This window comes from Pleuronectes platessa, chromosome 4 (genome assembly GCF_947347685.1).
Source record: "Pleuronectes platessa chromosome 4, fPlePla1.1, whole genome shotgun sequence".
Lineage (NCBI taxonomy): Eukaryota > Metazoa > Chordata > Actinopteri > Pleuronectiformes > Pleuronectidae > Pleuronectes > Pleuronectes platessa.
The window spans coordinates 9,847,562-9,867,675 of NC_070629.1; the positions used below are offsets into that span (position 1 = coordinate 9,847,562).

General features: G+C 43.2%; 1 protein-coding gene across 1 annotated transcript; it reads right to left on the minus strand.

Annotated features, from left to right (window-relative positions):
- Positions 1-47: 47 nt before the first annotated feature.
- On the minus strand, positions 48-19,422 carry LOC128438559 (paxillin). Its single transcript, XM_053421142.1, has 11 exons — positions 19,260-19,422; positions 9,014-9,222; positions 8,639-8,724; positions 8,414-8,553; positions 8,023-8,206; positions 6,995-7,109; positions 3,370-3,531; positions 3,075-3,248; positions 2,908-2,989; positions 2,634-2,782; positions 48-2,226 (listed from the first exon to the last, which is right to left on the minus strand). Exons 1-11 carry the CDS (start codon positions 19,270-19,272, stop codon positions 1,960-1,962), a joined length of 1,581 nt encoding a protein of 526 aa, XP_053277117.1. The 5' UTR covers positions 19,273-19,422; the 3' UTR covers positions 48-1,959.
- Between the last annotated feature and the right edge of the window lie 692 nt (positions 19,423-20,114).

Here is a 20,114-nt window from a genome sequence, read left to right on the forward strand (position 1 = left end):
AGATGCACCGAGTTACAGTGTTTTATAAATGAAGCCCCTGGATCACATTTTGATACCAAAACAGAATTTATTGGTGTAATCAGGCAAGAGGTGAAGAATCTCAGGATTCATAACTATCAACATTCAAAGTGAAAAGAAAAGAAAAAACAGTGAACAGAAAAAACATTTCAAAGAAGTTATGGCTTTGGTTAAGTAACACTCGACTAGATTGATTTGAACAGAAAACCGTTACACGATCTCTTTAATAGAGCGAGAGAAAGATTTAAGGCTCTGAGATTTCCCTGAATGAGACGAAATATCTGCTGCATGTCATGATTCACCGTGTTCAGACCCAACCTGGTGCTCATATACAGTAGATGCTGCTCAGATGCTGATGGAGGTTCTGTGATTTATTGGAACAGACCACCAGGCTCACAGACGTTGAAAACTGAACTGTGGGCTGTGGATCTGTTGTCAGTAATTTGCCAGTGTCATTAGACGTAGTGATGTTGGTGCTGATACAATGGTACAGATGCACTTGTGTTAGAACACTGAAATACAAAGTTACTGGAGTATCACAGATACGTTTGAAGATTTCCTTGCTTTATAAAGTATAAACAATGAACATTCATCAGCTTCTCAATACAGTAACAACACCTGAACGTGTCTCTGCTCTGCCTTCTCACCAGCATCTTCAGATGAGTGGTTATCACACACGTGTCACACGCTAAGCAACCCAACGCTTTACTAACAAAGTAGCTGCATTGGATATTTACATTGAAAAAAATTCCAGGATCTTCTCAGAAACAGCAACGGTAGCAGAAGATGTTCCCAGTATCCTCCCAAGAATTTTGGGAGATCCAGTTCGTTGTAAGATGCGACTGAACCGTTTTGATTTTTTTCTTCAGTGGACAACAAATAAGGAATGATTTGGCAGCACAAAAACATGGGGTTTATTTAAATGTGATGGAGAAAGTGAAATACTGCAGCTAAAGGTGGGAGGCTACCAACTGAATCTCTTCACTGTAACATATTCATCCATACATTATTTTACTTTGGCTAAAAGCATGTGTGTGTGTGAGTGATTGAGATTCTGGTGTCATGAAGTGAAAGTGACTGATTCTCACATTTTGATTCATTTATAAGAAAAATATCATTCATATAACGGTGTTTTTTCCTGGGCCAAGTGAGCGTAATGACGCTACAGTCACTTTCACACATACAAATAAAACTTGTGAAAGTGGACCATTTTTATCCATCTTCTCAAGGTTTTGTGTAAAAACTCATTTAATTTTCTTTTGTAGATAAAAAAAAAAGGGTTATATTTTCAGGCTAAAAAAACAACAAGTCACCTGTTCCGTGCTATAGTTTACTGTTTTTTTCTTTTTCCTTTATGTTAACTATAATGACACACTCAACCAGTGAGCAACAATGTCAAACACACAAGAGTATTTCATGGATTTCTACAGTGTTCAGTAAGATTTCACCACCTTCTATAAAGAAAAAACAAGATTAAAAAGATTTGAAAACACAACGATGTAAGAGAAAAATAAGAACGACAGCTCTTTGACCGTAGAAAATGTCCAACACATTGGATGAGAAAAGTTGGTTGATTTGAAACATCAGTGTTGATTTGAAAAACTTTTATCTCCCTTATCAGCGTCCTTTAAATATTGATCATCACACTGAGACTGTTTGACCTACTCAAAACCCACAGATGATTCTTAAGCCAGTTGCTGTCTGACTGTCTAGCTACCCACTTTTCTGAAGGACATTTAACGAGTATTTTAGTCCGGCAGAGTCACTGCTTCTACCTCATTCACATTTCCAAACCTCTACACACCTCCCATGTCACCATTAGAAAACAGGCTACTTTTCTTTTTTTGAGACAAACACAATCCGTTCTCATCCCACCTGTGCTAAAGACGCTCTTGACACTTTATCTGAGCCCTGACCCACATGTGGTTAAAGTTGAATGCTCTAACTGAACAGCTTGACGAAGCAGCCGTGGCAGTAGGGTTTGTCATTTTGTTCTTTGAAGGTGCCCTTGTTGAGCTGCTTCAGGCAGAAGGCGCAGACAAAGTGCTCCGGGTGGAACTTCTTGGACATGGCCGTGATGCAGCGGCCAGTGATGGGCTTCTGACAGCCGGAGCAGAGGGAGCCGCGGCGCTCGTGGTAGTGCACTTCACAGTAGGGCTGACCGTCGTGCTCAAAGAAGCTTCCATTTACAAACGGGGTGAAGCACTCCTGCGGACACAGAATGAGGAAAATGCTGTTATTCTCATATCATTACAATATCATGTTTAGTCAGTTGAGCTATTCACAGTTCAGTCAAAAAAGTCCCAGTTCATGTCATATCAAATGTTCCCCAAGATGGTCTAGATTCTTTGGAAGTTCTTATCAAATGATTGCATGTTCAAGTTAAGTCTGTACATTTAGCAATTTGGATTTATAAAAACAGGGTGAAATCTGCCACACCGCGGCCACTGTGTAGAATCTGTCTCTAAAAATGCATAAAAAATGCAAATGTCAGAACCCATATACAGGATATTTTTTCTTTCTTTCACATTTTTGTACAGTTTGAGGAAGTGAAGATGGTCATCCATCTTTATGTCTATGCACTAAATAAAGTAAAAGAAAATCATGATACCGACCCTGCACACAAAGCACTCAGGGTGCCAGAGGCTGTTCAGTGCTGAGATGTAATTCTCCAGAATGGCTCGGGCACAGCCTCCACATTTCGGCGCAAACATGTCAAAGTAATCCTTCCTGCAGAAGGCTTTTCCATCCTTTTCATGAAAACCTTCACACGATAAACAGAAACAACAGATTTTATACAATCCATGAAGACAATTATTACTCAAATGTGATAATTATGGAGAGAACAATTTCCAGTGATAGTAAAAGTCAAGGTAATGATGAAATCACCTTCCGGGCCAAAGAAGGATCCACACTGAGCGCAGAAGAAGTGTTCTGGATGCCATGTCCTGTCCAGCGCCGTCACAACTTTCTGAACAGACATGACAACATTTATTGCAGCAGGCCGAATGTAAACTTCCACTCAACCGTCACAAACGGAGACAGCAGTGACTCACATCCAGTATGGGCCCGTTGCAGTAGTAGCAGCGTGGGGAGAACAGGTTATGGTAATCCGTCTCACAGTAGGGCTGTCCATCACGCTCAAAGAAGTTCCTGGAGCCGATCTCCTCTTGACAGTGTGTGCACACAAAGTGTTCAGGGTGCCATGTGCGGCCCATGGCAGTCACCACCTTAGAAAAAAAACGAAGAGTTGACTGTGCATTTAGTGTTCAAGCTCTTTAAAATATCACATATATATATATATATATATATATGCACTGTAAATAGATTTGCCTCAAAAAAGCATCTCACCTGTCCTACGATTGGTTTACAGCAGGCACCGCAAACTCCTTTAGCTACTGTCTGCACGCCCAGTTTGTTGAGGTCAGACTGCAGACTACCAAGCATGTTGTCCAGCTTGTTGACCTGTGTTGGGGGCCCACCAGGAACCCCGCCCTTACCTTGGGCCATAATCTGAAATGGTTCCATTAAGAAAACAGTTATGTGTTGAAGATGTGAAAAGATGTTTATGCAATATCCAAGTTTGAGGTCACTAAGATAAAATAATGTTTAAAGTCTGTGTATAAGTGTGAAAACAGAATGGATAAGAGACAGGGGTTCATGCCTGCATAGGAGGGAAGACTGGGTCATACTCTGTTTGGCAGCCTACGGACACCAGCACTTTGGGTGCAACTGGTGCCACTGGCTCCACAGGTGGAGGCCGTGTTGGGGTTTTAAGAACAGGAGGAGGTGGCTCTGACTTAGGGGCAGGAGGTTCTTGAATTGGGGCCGGTGGTGGATGTGAAGCTTTTATGATCTGCCGAGGTGGAACCGGTTGGTGGAAGTGCCTAGGTTGTGCAGAGGGAGAAGGCAGTGGTGGAGGAGGGGGTGGTGGTATAGGAAGAAGGGGAAGTTGTGCAGCGGGCGGTTGCTTGGGTTCTTGTACAATAGGAGGGCAACGAGGGGCTGGGGGAGAGGGAGGTGGTAGCACCTTCCTCACAGGGACAGGCGACACTGGGGGAATCATGACCTGAAGAAGAGGAGAGAAAAACGGAGAGAAGGAGGCAGACAGACAGAAAATGTGCAGAACATGGAAGGTGAATGAAGGGAAAGAAAAGATATTTGGGACTAACTGTTCACCACACTAAAGCCAACCTTGTCGACCTCGCTGCCGGCCCCGTCAGGACGGAAACGCTGGGGTTTGGACGAGACGATGACTCCCTCGGTCAGCCAGTCATCAGACTGTTTACGTCGGCGCTCTGAGCGGCCGATCCCAAACTTTCCCTGCAGCTCTTCGATGAGGCGGTCCTGAGAACTGTTCTTGTTCACAATGACAGGTCCCATCTTCCTGCGCAGCAGACCATCTCGGAACATGGGATGTACGTTGGTAGTCTCCTTAGTGCGTCTTATCACTGACTTTATCTACGACGGAATGATGAGCAGCTTATCATATGTCCGAAACAAACATAAACCAGCTGGAGCAGTAACAGCAGAGCACTGTAGCTGCAGGTGAGTCGCGCAAATCACTGACAGGCCGGGAAGCAGTGGTCAGTGGGCTCAGAGTCACACTTCATGCATGTCTTACATGCTCATGTCTCCAACACAAGTCAGACGTCACATTTAGGTCCTTCACAAAAAGCCAATGCAACGGGTCAAGAGGTCAGTGGTTTACATGTGCCATGCTCTGTACTGGTACTAGGTGACAAGCAATGATTTACTTGTAAGTGCCAAAACAAAAGCTACCGATTAGAAAGAGCGACTCCCCTTTTCATTTTCCTTCAGTTCCATAAGCCTATAGTTATTTTCTCAAAGTCTGTGTCTTCCATGTGTCAAAAAAGAAATTCCTGGCTAGTTTCTTTCAAATATAATAGTGTCCAATATCGGTATCATTGGAACATATTGTTTCTCCTTATGAACCTTAACATTAAACCTACAGTTGTCATCACCTTTGTTGAATAAATCAATTAACCATGTAGTGTATGCAAGGTAAAACAACACTATACAGTAGATGTTCTGGAGGCCCAAATTAGTCGTTAATCAGCAAAAATGTTGATTAACTTTCAGTCACTGAAATAAAATCTGTTAACCGACTAAATGTTCCAACTATACTTGACAGAGCCAACTTGAGGTTTGAGAGAGGATATGAAATACAAACAAAGGAATCATCTGGGTTAGAATGAGAAAGTAATGGGGCGTCTAGTGGCCTAATTGAGGCCCATAGCAGTGACCAGGAGTAAACCTCTCTGTCTCTTTGTTCCTAATCAATTCACTGCTCTCTTAATGAACTTCTAAGACAAGACTTGCTTATAAAAGTGTTGTAGTGAGCAAACTAGAAAATAAATGTTTTCATTTTTTCAAAAGATAACATGAAAGAATCCCTCTTGGCACACACTGGTGGAGCAGGCACTTGTATAAAAGCATCAGTCTCACAAGCAACCACACAAAACCAAGCTAGATGTAAACAAAACAAGCTCTGGGTGTGAGGAGCAGGCATGGAGATGCATACATGTCCGGATGCAGAGACTCGGTCTATATTGGGAGTCTGCATCATGGGAAGGTCCAGGGCAACGTCCGGGGTCCCAGGGCACGAAGACGGGGTCATGGACTCATCCATCCAGCTGGCCTCTGTCAATGGGGTCATGCTGCCATCTGTGTACAGCCTCTCAGTGTAGGGTGTCATGGTGCCATCCAGGCCATCGTGGAGAGACACAGACAGGTCCTCATCAGCCCAGTCCAGGTCCCCGTTTCCATCAGTGCCTCCGTCCACAGAGCCGTCTGTGATGGTGTTGGTGGCACTGGTAAAGGTGTCAGGCTGCAAGCAGTTTCTGTCCATGGGTAGGATGAGCTCCTCGTGCACCTCTGGCATTCCTCTGCCCAGACACTGTGCTTCCATCTTCAGCTGTGGATCCTCCAAATGCTCTGCTGAGTGATTATGTGCAAAACGCATAGCTAGCAGTTTGTCTAGCGCCTCATTCAGGGAGGGATCCTCCATGGGGGCTGACTGCACAGCGAAGGGGCTTGCTCTCTTGGCGGCCGGTGCCAGCTCCGACAGCTGCCTGCTGTGGCTACTAGTGAAGTCCAGTTGGGAGGGGACCATCGATGGGGAGACTAGAGATGGTGAGGAGGTTTTTGAGAAGGCATGCACAGAAGGTGGAGATAAAGAGAGAGCAACAGGGAGAGGTGAAGGAGTCTTTGGCACTGAGAGAGTAGGGGTGAGGTTTTTTGAAGGAGATGGAGTGTAGCAAATCATATCAAGTTCATGAAAAGAAGCAGACCCCCTGCTCATAGTCTCAGGAGCACACGAGAATATACCGACAGTATTTGAGGGGGAGATCCGTTCTACAGATGGACTGGAGCCCTTTGAAGACTTGTGGTCCAGTACAGTGTTAACTGACGTGAGTGACGGGGTGGTGGTGGTATTTGAAGGACTCGGGCTATTTCTCATCAGGTAGGAGTTGGATGACGCAGACTGAGAGAGGACTAGCAGAGACCTGGTTTGGTTCGACAGCATGGCGGCAGAGATATCTATGGCAGAGTCCATGTCTAGATCACTGGCTGCAGAAAGTGAGGATATGGGGCTGTGGAGGGGAAGGCGGTGTGGATAGGCCATCGACATACCACCGTCTCCTCCTTCCTCATCTATGTGCAACTCTAGACCAGCAGGCAAAGAGAAGAGGGGAGAGGCACAGGCAGACAGGTGGGACAGACTAGGAGAAGGAGACGCTACTGGGGTGACGGAGGAACACATTGGAGGATGAGGAGAGCTGGAAGATGCTCCTGCTGGGTCCAACAGTGAACCCAAAGAACTGGGCTAGAGAACAGAGAAATGAGAGAGTAAGCAGAGGAAAAGGAAATCAAGGGGGAAATGACGGATCTCCTAGCTGGAGTGTTGATTAATCAAGCTTTTCTGGTATTTACCAGGAATATGCTTTTTTACCTTGAAGTCAGACAAAGAGGCCATTAGCTCATCTAACTCTCTCGTGGCACAGGAAGCTGAGATTCTGGCTTGTTGCTGAGAGGGGCTGTCCAAGTCAATGTGACAAGCAGGGGGGCTGGATAATAAAAAAAATTACTTAAACGATTTTTATTCATTTTAATTAGGCAAATGTTGAAACCGTACTAACAGCGAAACCCAAAATATCAACTGTCTCGATTCTCACAAGATTCCGTGTGACAAGGCAAAACTATTCTATACCTTAGAGCTCTAACACACCATATAAACTCCATAACATTAGCTTCAGGAGGCAAAGTGTTTTTTCAGATCCTTATTCAAATTTGCCATTGAACATGACAAACAAAACGAACTAGGTAAAATTTTCTTGCCACAGTCAATCATTTTAAACGGTCTTTTTAAACTGTGTACTGAAAAATGAGGAGAAAGTTTTGATAGGAAGTTGGAACTTCTCTCTAGCTCTCTCAAGCTCTAACTTTATACTTCACATAACTACCTCCACTTGTTCTAAAAGTATTGCCTGTGAGGAAAAAAGTTCCCAGAGATGACCATGGCCGATTGCCACTATCCCTCTGTATGAAAGTTTCCATCACATTTCTTTTAGCTGGCACACAAAGATATTTTGGTGGAAATAGCAAAACAAAACAAAAAAAACTGTAAAAACATCTTTACATTTTGACTGGGGTGTCAACAAGGTCCAACTGAGAGTAACTTACGACGTACATGAAGCTTAAAACCTAAATGTCAACTGGAGATAGATAACAGCAAACAATATTAGTTGTCTACTTGTCAAATAATAGTAAATGTAATTTTCCATCCTATTTTCGTCATGGTCTTCACTGTGTGATGTTTGCCTGTTCATTTTAATATTACATCTTCCTGTTGCACCCACTGTTAATGTTGGTGAGCCAACTCCTACGATTTCCTATCACATCAAAAGTAGTGAATGGAAACAATTTTTTTTTTTGCATAACGTGTATCATAAGACATTGTAGAGGGTCGATTTTCTGTACCTGGGTGATGGCACTGAGCCCTCCAGCTCGTCCAGCAGACTCTCCACACTGGGTCGGGTTTCATCCAGCCTTGCTCCGTTCCTCTGGGGCTTCTCATGAGGCGCAGGGCTCACCATGATGTCAGGACAACTGCCGTTCTCGTAGTGGGTGATGCTGCAGGAAGGTAAGGGTGGAGCTGCCTCCTCTGCGGACACATTAGCAGTACAACTAAAGCCCAAATTATGCTTCTGCATCGAATAGCCCCAAGTCCACCATAGCCTACGTGTAGACATCTACCCTACGCACGTACCCTACGTAGACACCGTGCGTGGGCTATATGCGTAACTATGGCGTAGCTTCGACACGGAACCAAGAATCGGCCTTAACTCTGCTCACCACACTTTGTATCTACCTGTCGTGGGGAATGAAGGGGAGCTCTGTTGTACTGCATTGAGTTCCAGCAGAAGCCTGTCGAGCTCAGAGAGGTTACTGCCCAGAGCAGAGGTCATAGCTGCTGTTGACGAGTCAGATGACTTCTGTTTGTTTGGAAAACTGAAGAGGACACATAAAGGGAAACTGTCAGTCACAACTCCTTCTAAAAAAACATAGGGCAAACAACAAATGTGTGGCGGGCTACCTGTAGACGTGGTCCTCTTCAATGTGAGACAACGGAGAGCTGCTACTGTCTCTAGACCATGAGCTCTTCTGTGCTGAACCTAAAGACTGCAAAGGACACATCAGTCAGTCCTACTCCAAAAAACTTTTTTTGAACTTTTAAATTAGAGTTATTGCTTCAAAACTTCAAAACGGAAAGTAAGACGGAAAATAAGTAATAAAATAGAATTGCAGGTGTTGGAATGATTAAGAAAGTGATCAACAAAATGTCATGGTTCCATCCAGTTTTTACAGAATCCTACTAACTAACAAACAAACCACAGTGAAAGTGTTACCTCCTTGTTGGAGGTAATTAGTTTATCATAACATCATACCAAAGCGATCTACCATAATTTACCTGCTGAGAGGAGTGGTGCGAGTCCGGCTGATCTATCAGGGAACCATTCAATGCCTCGGCTGAGGGCGGAGGTGGGACTGGGGGTGGAACTGACACATCCTGGTAAGAATGTCCTCCCGTAGGGATGGAGTAGGGGGTCTCCTCAGGCAAGAACACTGGTCGCTTTGAGATGTGGGATGTTGTTGATTCCAGGTCGGCCAGCAACGCGTCTGAAAGATATGATGTTGTTATTTGACTGACTTGACTGTTAGGTGGACTAAAACCGAGAGATTTTGTTCAAAACACAGTGGTGCCGCGTGATTAAGTAAACAATCTATTTGCTAAATGCCCTTACTTTCATTAAAATAACAATCTATCCATGTTTCAACATGGTTGTCCTGGAGACCAGTAAATTCTTCACAGGGATTGTTGGGTTCTCCGAGGCGACTACTGACTGTGGTGTCAGGCTGTAAACAGACAATGGTGGCGAGGCGGCTCCAGTTTCTCATTCCAACGTGTCACCAGAAAGAAATTTCTCCTGACGTAAATCATCCAACAATAAGTTTAGTCCCAGTCAACATCACAGCATGGTAAAGTACATTGCAGAGCCCAACATACACACCAAAACCCATTAGGCCGTCATAAAATATCCCTCTGAAATCCCCAACATACTTTTTCCATCAGTCCACACTATAAATACAACCCTGCTGATAGGGAGAGCTACCTTTCACTGAGCTCGATCCGTCAGTTCAGTGTGATTTACCTGTGTGAGTGACGTACACAAGTCTTTGTTTAGTCTCTGTTTGATGTGCATGCGTGTGAACGTAAAGAGTCAGACTGATAGACTGACAAAGAAGCAGGCAGACGGATAGAAAGTGGATCTGAATCCTGTCCAGGGCTAAAAGAGGGAACAGTGTTACCCCGCTGAGTGTTCGGAGGAATGCAGGAACAAAATAGACTCTTACATCACGCAATCCGTCCATCCTCGGCCTGTCAAGAATAGATCCCAGTCACCACCGGCTGCATGCTTGTTACAGTTCAGAGGCTTTGACTTGGGGTTAGGGTTTAGTTAGCTTCTTTCATAGTAGATATTTAAATTAAAGCCATATGTAAAGTATGATGTATATAGTACATACAGGGTCAACAGGCAACCATGCTGCTCATTGAAAATGGCACTTCCTCCACACATCACAATCAACTGGCTATAAAAAGCATATACACAAAATGTCGGGTAAATTATTCAAGGAATACGAACATTTAGCTTTTGGATCATCAGAAAATTCCAGTAGCTGTACTCACATTATTTTTCCTCCAGCCAGGGTTATATATATATATATATATATATAAATAAAGGTGTGTGTGTGTGTGTGTGTGTGTGTGTGTGTGTGTGTGTGTGTGTGTAATGTGAAGCAGTCAGCAGTCCTGACAAAGATTGTGAGAGCAACAAGGAGTGATAACACTCTGCCAGTCTGCTTGGGTGAAGGGGGAGTGGTCTGAGGGCCAAAATGCCGTGACATTATTCTTTCAACAAGAGTATTGTTTCAGTGTCCTTACAGCTAATAACAAACACTGGTAATCCAACCCATTAATATCTTTTTCATTGTCATCCACTAATTTGAATCATAATGGGATAGTAACTTCACATATCGCTGATGTTTTAGGTTTAGATGACCCTGAGTCTCACACATCTCATTTTGGATTAAGTCACGAGTCCTAATGGCAGTGGTCAATCCCGAGGGAGACCCTCTCCAGAAGGTAAATGTTTTAGTCAGAAGTTTGACATAAACCACATGGGAGCACTGGCCTATTTAAAGCAGTACGGTCAGTAAGAAGCCCATGTCTGTGCAAATGTGCTGAAATATCATGACAGCTTAAAATAATCTGCACCTGGTGCTGACAAGCGAAAGAAGGTGTAACTTAAGTTGACTTTGTTGCTCATAAAACAAAGCCTCCGTATAGGAAAAATACCGAAACTGGTTTTGCGACAAAGGGGAGTCATATGATATACATTGCAGAGTATTTAGCTTTAGATTCACTGTAAATCTTGTCAGATCTTAAAAGCTGTCAAATGTTTTAAGAAAATGCACCAAGACTTACTACTTATGGTGATGTATTCCTAGAAAGTTCTTCATCGCCTTGAATGCAAGGACTGCCGCACAGCCCGAGACTCCAGTTGGAGACAAGGCCAAGTTTCTGAGACTCCATTTAAAATAGTGTTATAGGACACATCATCCCCCTCCCACTTGCTGATACTACACATCTGTGAGTCAGATCAATGAGGTCCAGAATAGATCTCCACATGGTCCATCCATCACAGATTCATTGTTAAATCAAAATACAAAAGGTTAATGCATTCTGCATATTTTCATTCCTATGGTAGGAAATAAACAGCTTGAGTATAGAGTTTATCCACAGAAAAAGAATTGCCAACACATGAAACTAAAAGAAAACTAAATTATCTCAGGGTGAAAAAGCGGAGCCATACACGTTTAAGACATTGGCGAAGATATTGATGTTTTGTAAACAAAACCATGTGATTTCCCAAGCAGAATTAATTCTTTATATCCTTTCCCTGTCTGCTGCACCACCCATTACCAGAATCCTGCGGAGGTTTTGTTGCTGTTGTGATTTGTTGCTGAGCAGAGAAGCCCCCTCTGCGTTGTGCATGAGTGAAAGGAAACATCAGGAGTTAATCTGGACCTAATTCTCTGGAGTTTCTTCTTTGGGCTTTAAAGAAGACATTGATCAGATGTTAAATAATAAAATAACTAATTAGTCAATGGACAGACTATTGATCTGCAGCTATTGATAAATGACAAACTCATCTCAATCTCACCTAATATGATTGAGTATTTGCTGCTTTTCTATATCCCATGTGATAGTGAACTGAATATCTGAATAACAAAACAAGTGATTTGAATGTGTAACACTGTGAAAATGTGTGATTGTTCACGTTTTCCTTATTCAAAAAAAGAAGAGAAAATAATCACAAAACACATTAATTTATGATAAACAAATCAGAGACTTCACCTAAAAGTCCACCTTCAAAACAAGACTCCAAACCTGCTATTAATGCAGTTAATGTGTATTTTATATGTCTAGTAATTTGTTTTCTCTGTTCAGTGTCTTTGAGCATTGTTAAAAGTGCTAAATATACTAAATGCATTATTATTGTTATTTATTTTAAATACAAAAATAACTGCTAAATAAAGTAACATTCACATTCTGCCCATCCTCTATTTTATTTAAAAAAAACACAAAACTGTTTGCCTTAATATTATTTCCATGATTTGAGGCCTTACCTGGATGCAACATAATCCCAGCGGGAGATGCTCAAACATGGGTTTTGCTATTTCAATATCAGGATTAAAATAAACTGAGCATCAGAAAAAACTTACTACACAGTCTGGCCTGTTTAAATCAACACCAGAAAAGTTTTATAACGGAATCCCAAATTTCCAGCTCACACCCTTTTTTTGCCTTTTACTAAGCAGCCAGCATTTAACGCACATGCACGCGCACGTGCACACACGCACGCACACACACACACTTCTTAGTGACGTCATCATTAATATCATTTGCTACGGATCATGAAAAGGATGAAGATTGAAGACGATACTGAAAGGTTCCCTCATTTCCCTGAGGAGGGCAGCAGCGAATGTAGAATGAGGACGGCCACCAGCCCGTTGGCCAGCCTCAGACTAAGTTTGGTCCTGGACGAGTTAAGAAGTATTAAGAATGCAAACTTGCACTGTAAGCCAACTAACAGGCTAATCTTTTCCATTCCAGGCAGGGGGCAGGAGCCGGGACGGACAAAGTCCAATTCTGCTCTGACAACATCCTGACTCAATAGTCCATTGTGCAAATTCTGAAGGAATAAAGATGTCATCAAACAAGGGACAACACTAGGACTAATAACTCTAGATGAATGGTTCAATCTCATTCAAACAATACACAGATTTACTATGACAGTAGCTCCCTCTGTCGTGGGATTCATCTGTGGTCACAGTGTGGTAGCTAATCTCCATTTTGTTCAACAAACAACTCTAAAGTTATGTTGACAGAGTACACATTCTTGTGGCAGTGGGTACATGTACAGTCCTGCCTGTGTCCACAACCCCTCCTCACCCAAGGCCCTGCCACGGTCCTGCACTGTTTATCAGATGGGAGCGAAGGTGCAAGGGGGATTCCACACATTCCTCTCTCTCCACTTTGGGAATCAAAATGATGCTTTGTAATAAAATCTACTCAAGCAGAACACACATTCCTCCAGATACCCCCAGACTCCAGGTAGATAGACGCTGGTGGGGAATGTGCCCGAGTACAAAACAACATCTGTCGGCCCAGAAAATGAAAAAGAAAAAAATGTGTTGACAATTACAGGTCCCGTTCCACAAACTACAGCATGCTTTGAATTCCAGGATAAGGGAGATGTCAATGTTTTTACTGCCCATTTCCCACAGAGCATTGAGTGCAGAGCGGACAGGCAGGAACCAGGGGTCATTGAATCTTTTCTATTACCAAGTGGGCAGTGGTGATGGGCCACCAGCGTCCACAGCTCACCTGTTTATAGCCAGGCAGCAAAAAAGCAGGACAGCCCACAGCCCTACAACGAAACCCTACCCCGTCTGGCCAACCCGACGCGATATTTATATCAAACAGGCAGGGGCCGGGGAGAGGGGGAGATGCCAGTGAGACAGGCAGGGAAGGCTGGGTAGACAGAGAATGTGAGTGAATGAGAGAAAACTGAATAATAGATTAAATGATGGAGCAAGAGAGAGATAAACATTAAGCCTTATAGCTTGTAAATGACAACCGGTTTATGTAGTATAACGCACACAGCCGTACAGAAAAATAATGAATGAGTGCAACAGCATACTATCAGAAAGACAGACGCATCTTTGGTGATTACTTCTAAATAAACATACCTAAAAATACTGCAGCCTGCCAAGCAGCCCCATATCCGAAAGATGATACCCTCCCCTTGAGAGACCGCTTGACCAAAATAATAGCACTTCCCCACAGACCAGTAAATCAGATGGTAGGGGAAAGTCTAAAGACTGATGTAACACTCAGTCACTGAGGACACATTCATAGCCATGCATGTGTGAGGACTGTATGTCACTGAGTAGTCCTTTGTGCTGTAAGAAGAGTGTAATTGGTTAGTCGGATGAGGAAGACCCAAAAATGAAAGGCTGTGTTGTCTGTCCTGCACTATAACACTGACTCAAACATCCCGTCTCCCTGTATGACAAAGAGATGCAATATGTCCCCTAATTAAACCAGAAAATCTCTCTTTACTCCACAAATTTTCCTTAAAAATGAGAAACAATAATTAACATCATAACACTCGTAGATTGTTTTTCTGTCAACTGATTGTTTCAGCTCCGCTACAGTTTAAAACTGGAAATCAAAAACTGTCGGCTAAAAGTTACAAATAAAAAAATGCTTAAAAGTCATGATGTTACCCCATCTGAAAATATGACCTTGGGTTTCCCTCACTTGAGTAATGTTATAGAAATACAGCAGGGACTCAAGGATTCCTGAAACATTACCCAGACCCGTCTTCCCTGGGCCAAGTTACAAGGCCTGGAACCAGGAAGGTGTGGACACAGCATGGCAAAAGGAAAAGAGTGCAAAGGGGGCTGCAACTGAAGCAACAATTAGGTAACACTGCATTTACCAGTGAAATGCTGTTCTGGCAGCTGGATCACAGTTTAAGGGCCCACAGCTGCCCTCTCGACCAGTGTTTGCTGGCCTCCAGCACTAACTCCTCTCATTGTGTTTTTGCCTCTGTTTCCTCAGGATGTGGGGCAGGGTCTGTTGCCTAAGCGATGAGGTCAGCCACGCAGCTCTTTCTTCCCCAGACCCAGAACAGGATGGGTGTGGAGCCGGGAACAAGACTGATTTACAGTCAGGAGCTTCCCTCTAACAGAGCCAGCGAGCCCAGTGGTTAGCGGCGGTATGCACTAACCTTGCAGCTCTCATGGGGTGATGATAGCTAGTCTGGTAACACAAACTCTGTGCTGCCGACACACTGGGACACAGAAACCACTAAAGATCTTTTGGTATGCTGTGCAAACTCTGTAAACACACTTGGAGGATATAGCCTTCGTCGACAAGGTGATCAGATGAGTTATAGTAAATGTAACAGGACTGCAGTGTGTTTACAGAAGGCATGAGGGACAGGTGCTGCTGTTTCAGCCAACCTAGCCACCTCCAGTAAATACACATGGGCCTCTGTTTGTCCGGAAAATAGAGCTGAGTTGCTACCAATGTTTTCAGGCCTGGTTGCGATAAAGAGTACCTGTTCTCTGCTGTGTTATTTCTCAGATGGAAATGAGCACTGGCAGGTTACTGAACACTACTTTGGGTTATTCTAACTTTAATGTTTTTACTTGCAGAGTGTCAACAGCTCATCAAGTATTGCCAAGCAGTGGTTGTTGAGCTTGGTTGCATTCTGGAAACTCACACTAAACAGGGTTAATTGATCCGGGCTGCATGAACTGACCCTGAACTCCCAAACCTTGTTGGGTTGTGACTTGTTTAAATAACGAATAATTCAAGGAAATGCAAAATGCAATTATAGCATCAGATAAGATAGTTAAAGCCCCTACTAGGAGTTTTAACGGTCTTTGTGACCTACAACAGCAAATGAGATAATCGGGGAGAAAATTGGCTTTAAAGTATTCTCAATGCTTGTGGTCGGGATGGGCAGTTCATTACACTGCCACCCATTGAACCAGGACACCTTGATACAGTTGGTCCACTTTGAGTGAGTCTACCTTGCTTGCAAGTAACTACCTCGCAAGGATGTAATCTTTTCATCGGTGTGTGTTTTATTAGCAAGACTAAAAACTACAGAACAGATATCCATGAAAATTGGTGGAGGGATGCAATGTGGGCCAATTCAATTTTAGTGCAGATCCAGATCAGGATTTGTTCCACTTTCGTTAACATGAAGAGGCAAGTTTACAATTTGGTGTGGCTGAATTGAATTCAAGGGAACTGTTGGTATGTACTGCTGTAGTCCGTCCATCCATCAGTTAGCAGGATAATGCAAAAGCTACTGGAAGGAATTGAAGAGTCCTTGTAGTTCATCATTTAGTCATAACCCTTCAGCCATATGTATGGCTGCACTAATCCATTTTGCTTCAGTTTTAACCTGCAGAAACGCAGCAGGGCAGCCAAGGCCTAGTGAGGTCAGACTGCCTGAATCTCACACAATCCTGAGGAATTCACAGAGTCGAGTGGTGGCTACTCACTCTACAAACACAAAACACAGAAACAGAACATTACATCAAGACAACGGGGCCTGGCTGCCACCTGACCTGGACTGATCAGTGCAAACCTCTGGAAAATTCTGTTTCGGAGGTGCAGACTGAAAGAGTGCTCAGACTCTACTGAGGGAAACCCCTTTCTCGAATGGTAACCAGCGTGGCCAGGAGAATATCCACAGATTGAAAAAGGACGAAACGAGAAGAGCGTGATCAGGTTTCCAAACAGCTCCATGTAGACCTGTCAGTCATCAGTGAGCCTCAGGTCAAGGACCCCGGGAGCTCATTAGCTGGAGGTTTACTGGAAGAACACTCAACCACATTCATATAGTATTTACAAATATTTAACATGCTTTGTTTTTGCATATTTAGAGAGGGTGTGGGAGGAGTTTTCTGCATGATGTGAACAAAAAGCAGACCTCAAAGCTTAAAGACTTATTTTAACAATCTGTAAACGTTTGCAACAACTAGAGGATTTGTGTTTGAGGAAAACAGACTGAAATAAACAGCCCTGCCTTTGGGGGCATGGAGCTGATAGTAGTGATGGTAGGAGGGGAGTCACGACAAAGAGAGCATCTGGCCTTGGACCCTGACAGAGTGATGTTCGAAATTCCTAAGCAGCCTCGCCCCCTACTTTAGATTGCTGTTCTCACTACTTCAGTGAGACTGCAGGCTCCCTCTCAACCAACAATCAGCCCTTTCACTAGCCCGTGGCAGCTCGAGCATCTAACATACCCTGGAGGTATTCTCACAGTAGGCCAGCTCCAAATGTGGCCCATCGTCTTTCCACTTAAACAAATCCATTTTAACTATTTCTGCTGAGGGAGGTCAGGACAACAAGAGCATTCCTACAGATACCTGCCAGGAAATCAAGTGGTTTATACTGAATTAGCAAAGTAAATATAGCAAAGTGAGCAGCTGGGGAAATCTATAACAACAAAATTAGAAGTTCAGAGGTTCAGAGGCAAAGGTCAAGGGCCAGTGAACTGCAGAGGTGACTGGTTAGAGAGGCACAAAAAAATAGATGCAGTTGACGGGCTGCGTAAAGATAGACAGTTGGGATTTGTTATCAGCTGTGGTTGATGCTGGTAATAGATATAGGGGTGACGAGAGTATCTTAACATCGAGCTGACAGGATAAGTTAGCTGATATCTTCATAGACAGAACATTAATTGCAGTTTGTCACTTTTCATATCAGTGATAACTTAATACGTTTGGGTGCTTAACTGATGGTCTTTCAAATCAGGCAAATTGAAGATGTCCCTCATGACCCCTCACAATTACAAATATTTTGTTAGAAAAAAAAAAAGTCAGTAATTAATCCAAAAAACAATCGATATTAACTGACATTGCATTAGTAAGTTATGTAGGGAATAATCTATGGTTAACTTTCCAAAACAGGTACAAACTAGAATTAAATCTCTTAGCTCTGTCAAGCCCCCTTAAATAAATCAAGCTGCACCACGCTCATATCAGTCCCCTAAATATGCCTTCTTTCTATCTAGATCCATGGATTATTATCTGGGAAAACTATGAAAATGTTGAAAAACACCCTATCTTGTTCTGTTAAAGAAGGTGAAACAAATTCTGCACCATAATTGAATTGGTTCTTTAAATGCCACTTCCTTCCACCTAGTTTCAGTACTTGATGAATCTGGCATGGTATGTAGGTTTGTATGAAAATATTCTCAGTCATTTTGCCCAAAATGTGTCATCAAAAAAGGAACAAATATTTTTACCAAACTCTTGGTTGAAAGGTAATTTTATAATGCTACTGCCACAGTGGCTGATGGCCAAACTGTATTTTGTATCATCTAACTCTAAGACGTTAAGACAACTAATCAGTTAACCAAGCATTTGTGCAGCATAGAATGGTTGGAATCCCAAGCAGCTCCACCAATTCAAGGTCTGTCGGGCTTTCCCAGTCATAGTCAGTTACTGGCACTGTTACACCAGTTTAATATATAAAACGGACCATTTAGCAGCAATCAACCGGATAAAACACAAGGTCAGGAGATGACTACAACTTGAACCCCAAACTAGAACCAAGTAGCATGTGTTGTCAGCACCTTTGGCAACGTGGGATACCATCTTAGGTTTCTATAGAGACTTTATTATAACCTTTACTGTTATAAGAGATCTTTTATTTTCAAAGAAATTGTACTTTTAGCACAATGCAACCGAACCGGTCTTTATTGAGGTTGTATTATGTTGTTGTCTCAAGGGATGTCTGCATCTTGTTTTTTGAATTGCCCTAAACCAAATTATTCAAGTTTCATTGCATTATATATTTTTTTCTTTTTTGGTTGAACTCACCACTCCCACACTTTTCACGTGTAGGACAGATTGTCAAGTTTCCTATTGTCCCTCTTGTGTCTCCTGTGTGCAGACTGTGTGTGTGTGTGTGAGGAGGTGAACAATGTGGAGCGTGTGCTCGGTGGTGGACTCTCGCCATCAGGACTTCAGGACACATTGAGGAGCAGCCGGAGCAGGGCTGAGCTCACATCGTGCTGCACAGAGGAGTCTAAATGGGGAGGCCTGTTGACTCCACCACTTCAAAGCTGGAATGAACAGCCCGGGGGGCAAAAGTTGAGGAGGTAACTTTAAAGCTCGATGTCAAAATGTCAGCCAAATATCTCCTCCCTGTGGCGCACACATTTAATGAGAAGCAACGCCTCGAGTGAGCAGGACAGCACGTTGTTATTATCAGAAACAACACTCAGAGAGTTTTAAAAGGCGGCGGTGAAGGCTAGCCACTGTCAAGCCGCTAACCCACTGCGATGCACGAGTGTGAAAGAAGTGGGTGAAATGTGAAATGAGCGAGTGAGCTTGGTGAAGTTCTGTCAGCCTCTCAACAGATGTGTGAGCGCACAGGGACACAAACTGCTCTCTTCACCGTGAAACCCTGCGGTAACGTTTCACTCCTCCACCCTGAAGTCTGCCCGCTGCTCAGCCAGGACCACACGGAGCAAAACAACCGCCCCACTCACCTAGGTCGTCCATGTTGGCTCCTGCTGCTGGACGGGGTCGCTTTAAGGTTCACTCAGCTTCTCCTCTCCGGACCGAGTCTGACTTTTCCTCTCACAACTTCTCTGCTGCTGATTTACTCTGGAAGTTGGTCAGGAGAGAGGTCGGGAGCGCGCGCCGATTTGTGCATGTGTACTTCACCGGAGCGCGCTTAGACTGAGGCTCGGGGATGTAGTGACATCTAGTGGCCACGGACAGGAACTATGGATGGATTGATGGACGAAAAGACAGACAGAGCGATAGAATTCAGAATCCGGTTTTACTGCCAAGCAGGGTTTCCACATACAAAGAATTTGCGGTGAATTATAAATATGAAGTAAATTTTCAATACTTTCAAATCTTCTGCAAATTTTGATAAGAATTTTGAAATATTTGTTTTAATTAGTCCTTGCATTTGTGAGTTATTATAAAAATACACACACCTGTATAAGTACAACATTAGTTTGTGTCTCATATTTTCAATGTTTTCCTTAATACATTTTTTCTTTAACACACATGCTGTTGTCATGTAAGTATGAATTTGAGTTAATTCTGGAATTAATTCAAGACCAGTCTTCATGTTCATACAATATTTATTATCAAATTTAATAGATTAAAAGGGGAAATCTGGAGCACCCAGAGCAAACCCTATACATGTTCTTAAACATTAGTCCATGCATTTGTGAGTTTTTGTACTCGTACACATAAACATACAGCCCATTAAGGGTGGGCCAGAAATTAAGGACCGGCCAATATGTCCTCACTTTCCAAAAATGTTGTCACTCCGTAGGACGTAGGCTCGGAGGTTTCCTCACAAAGATATCAAACTCACCCACACT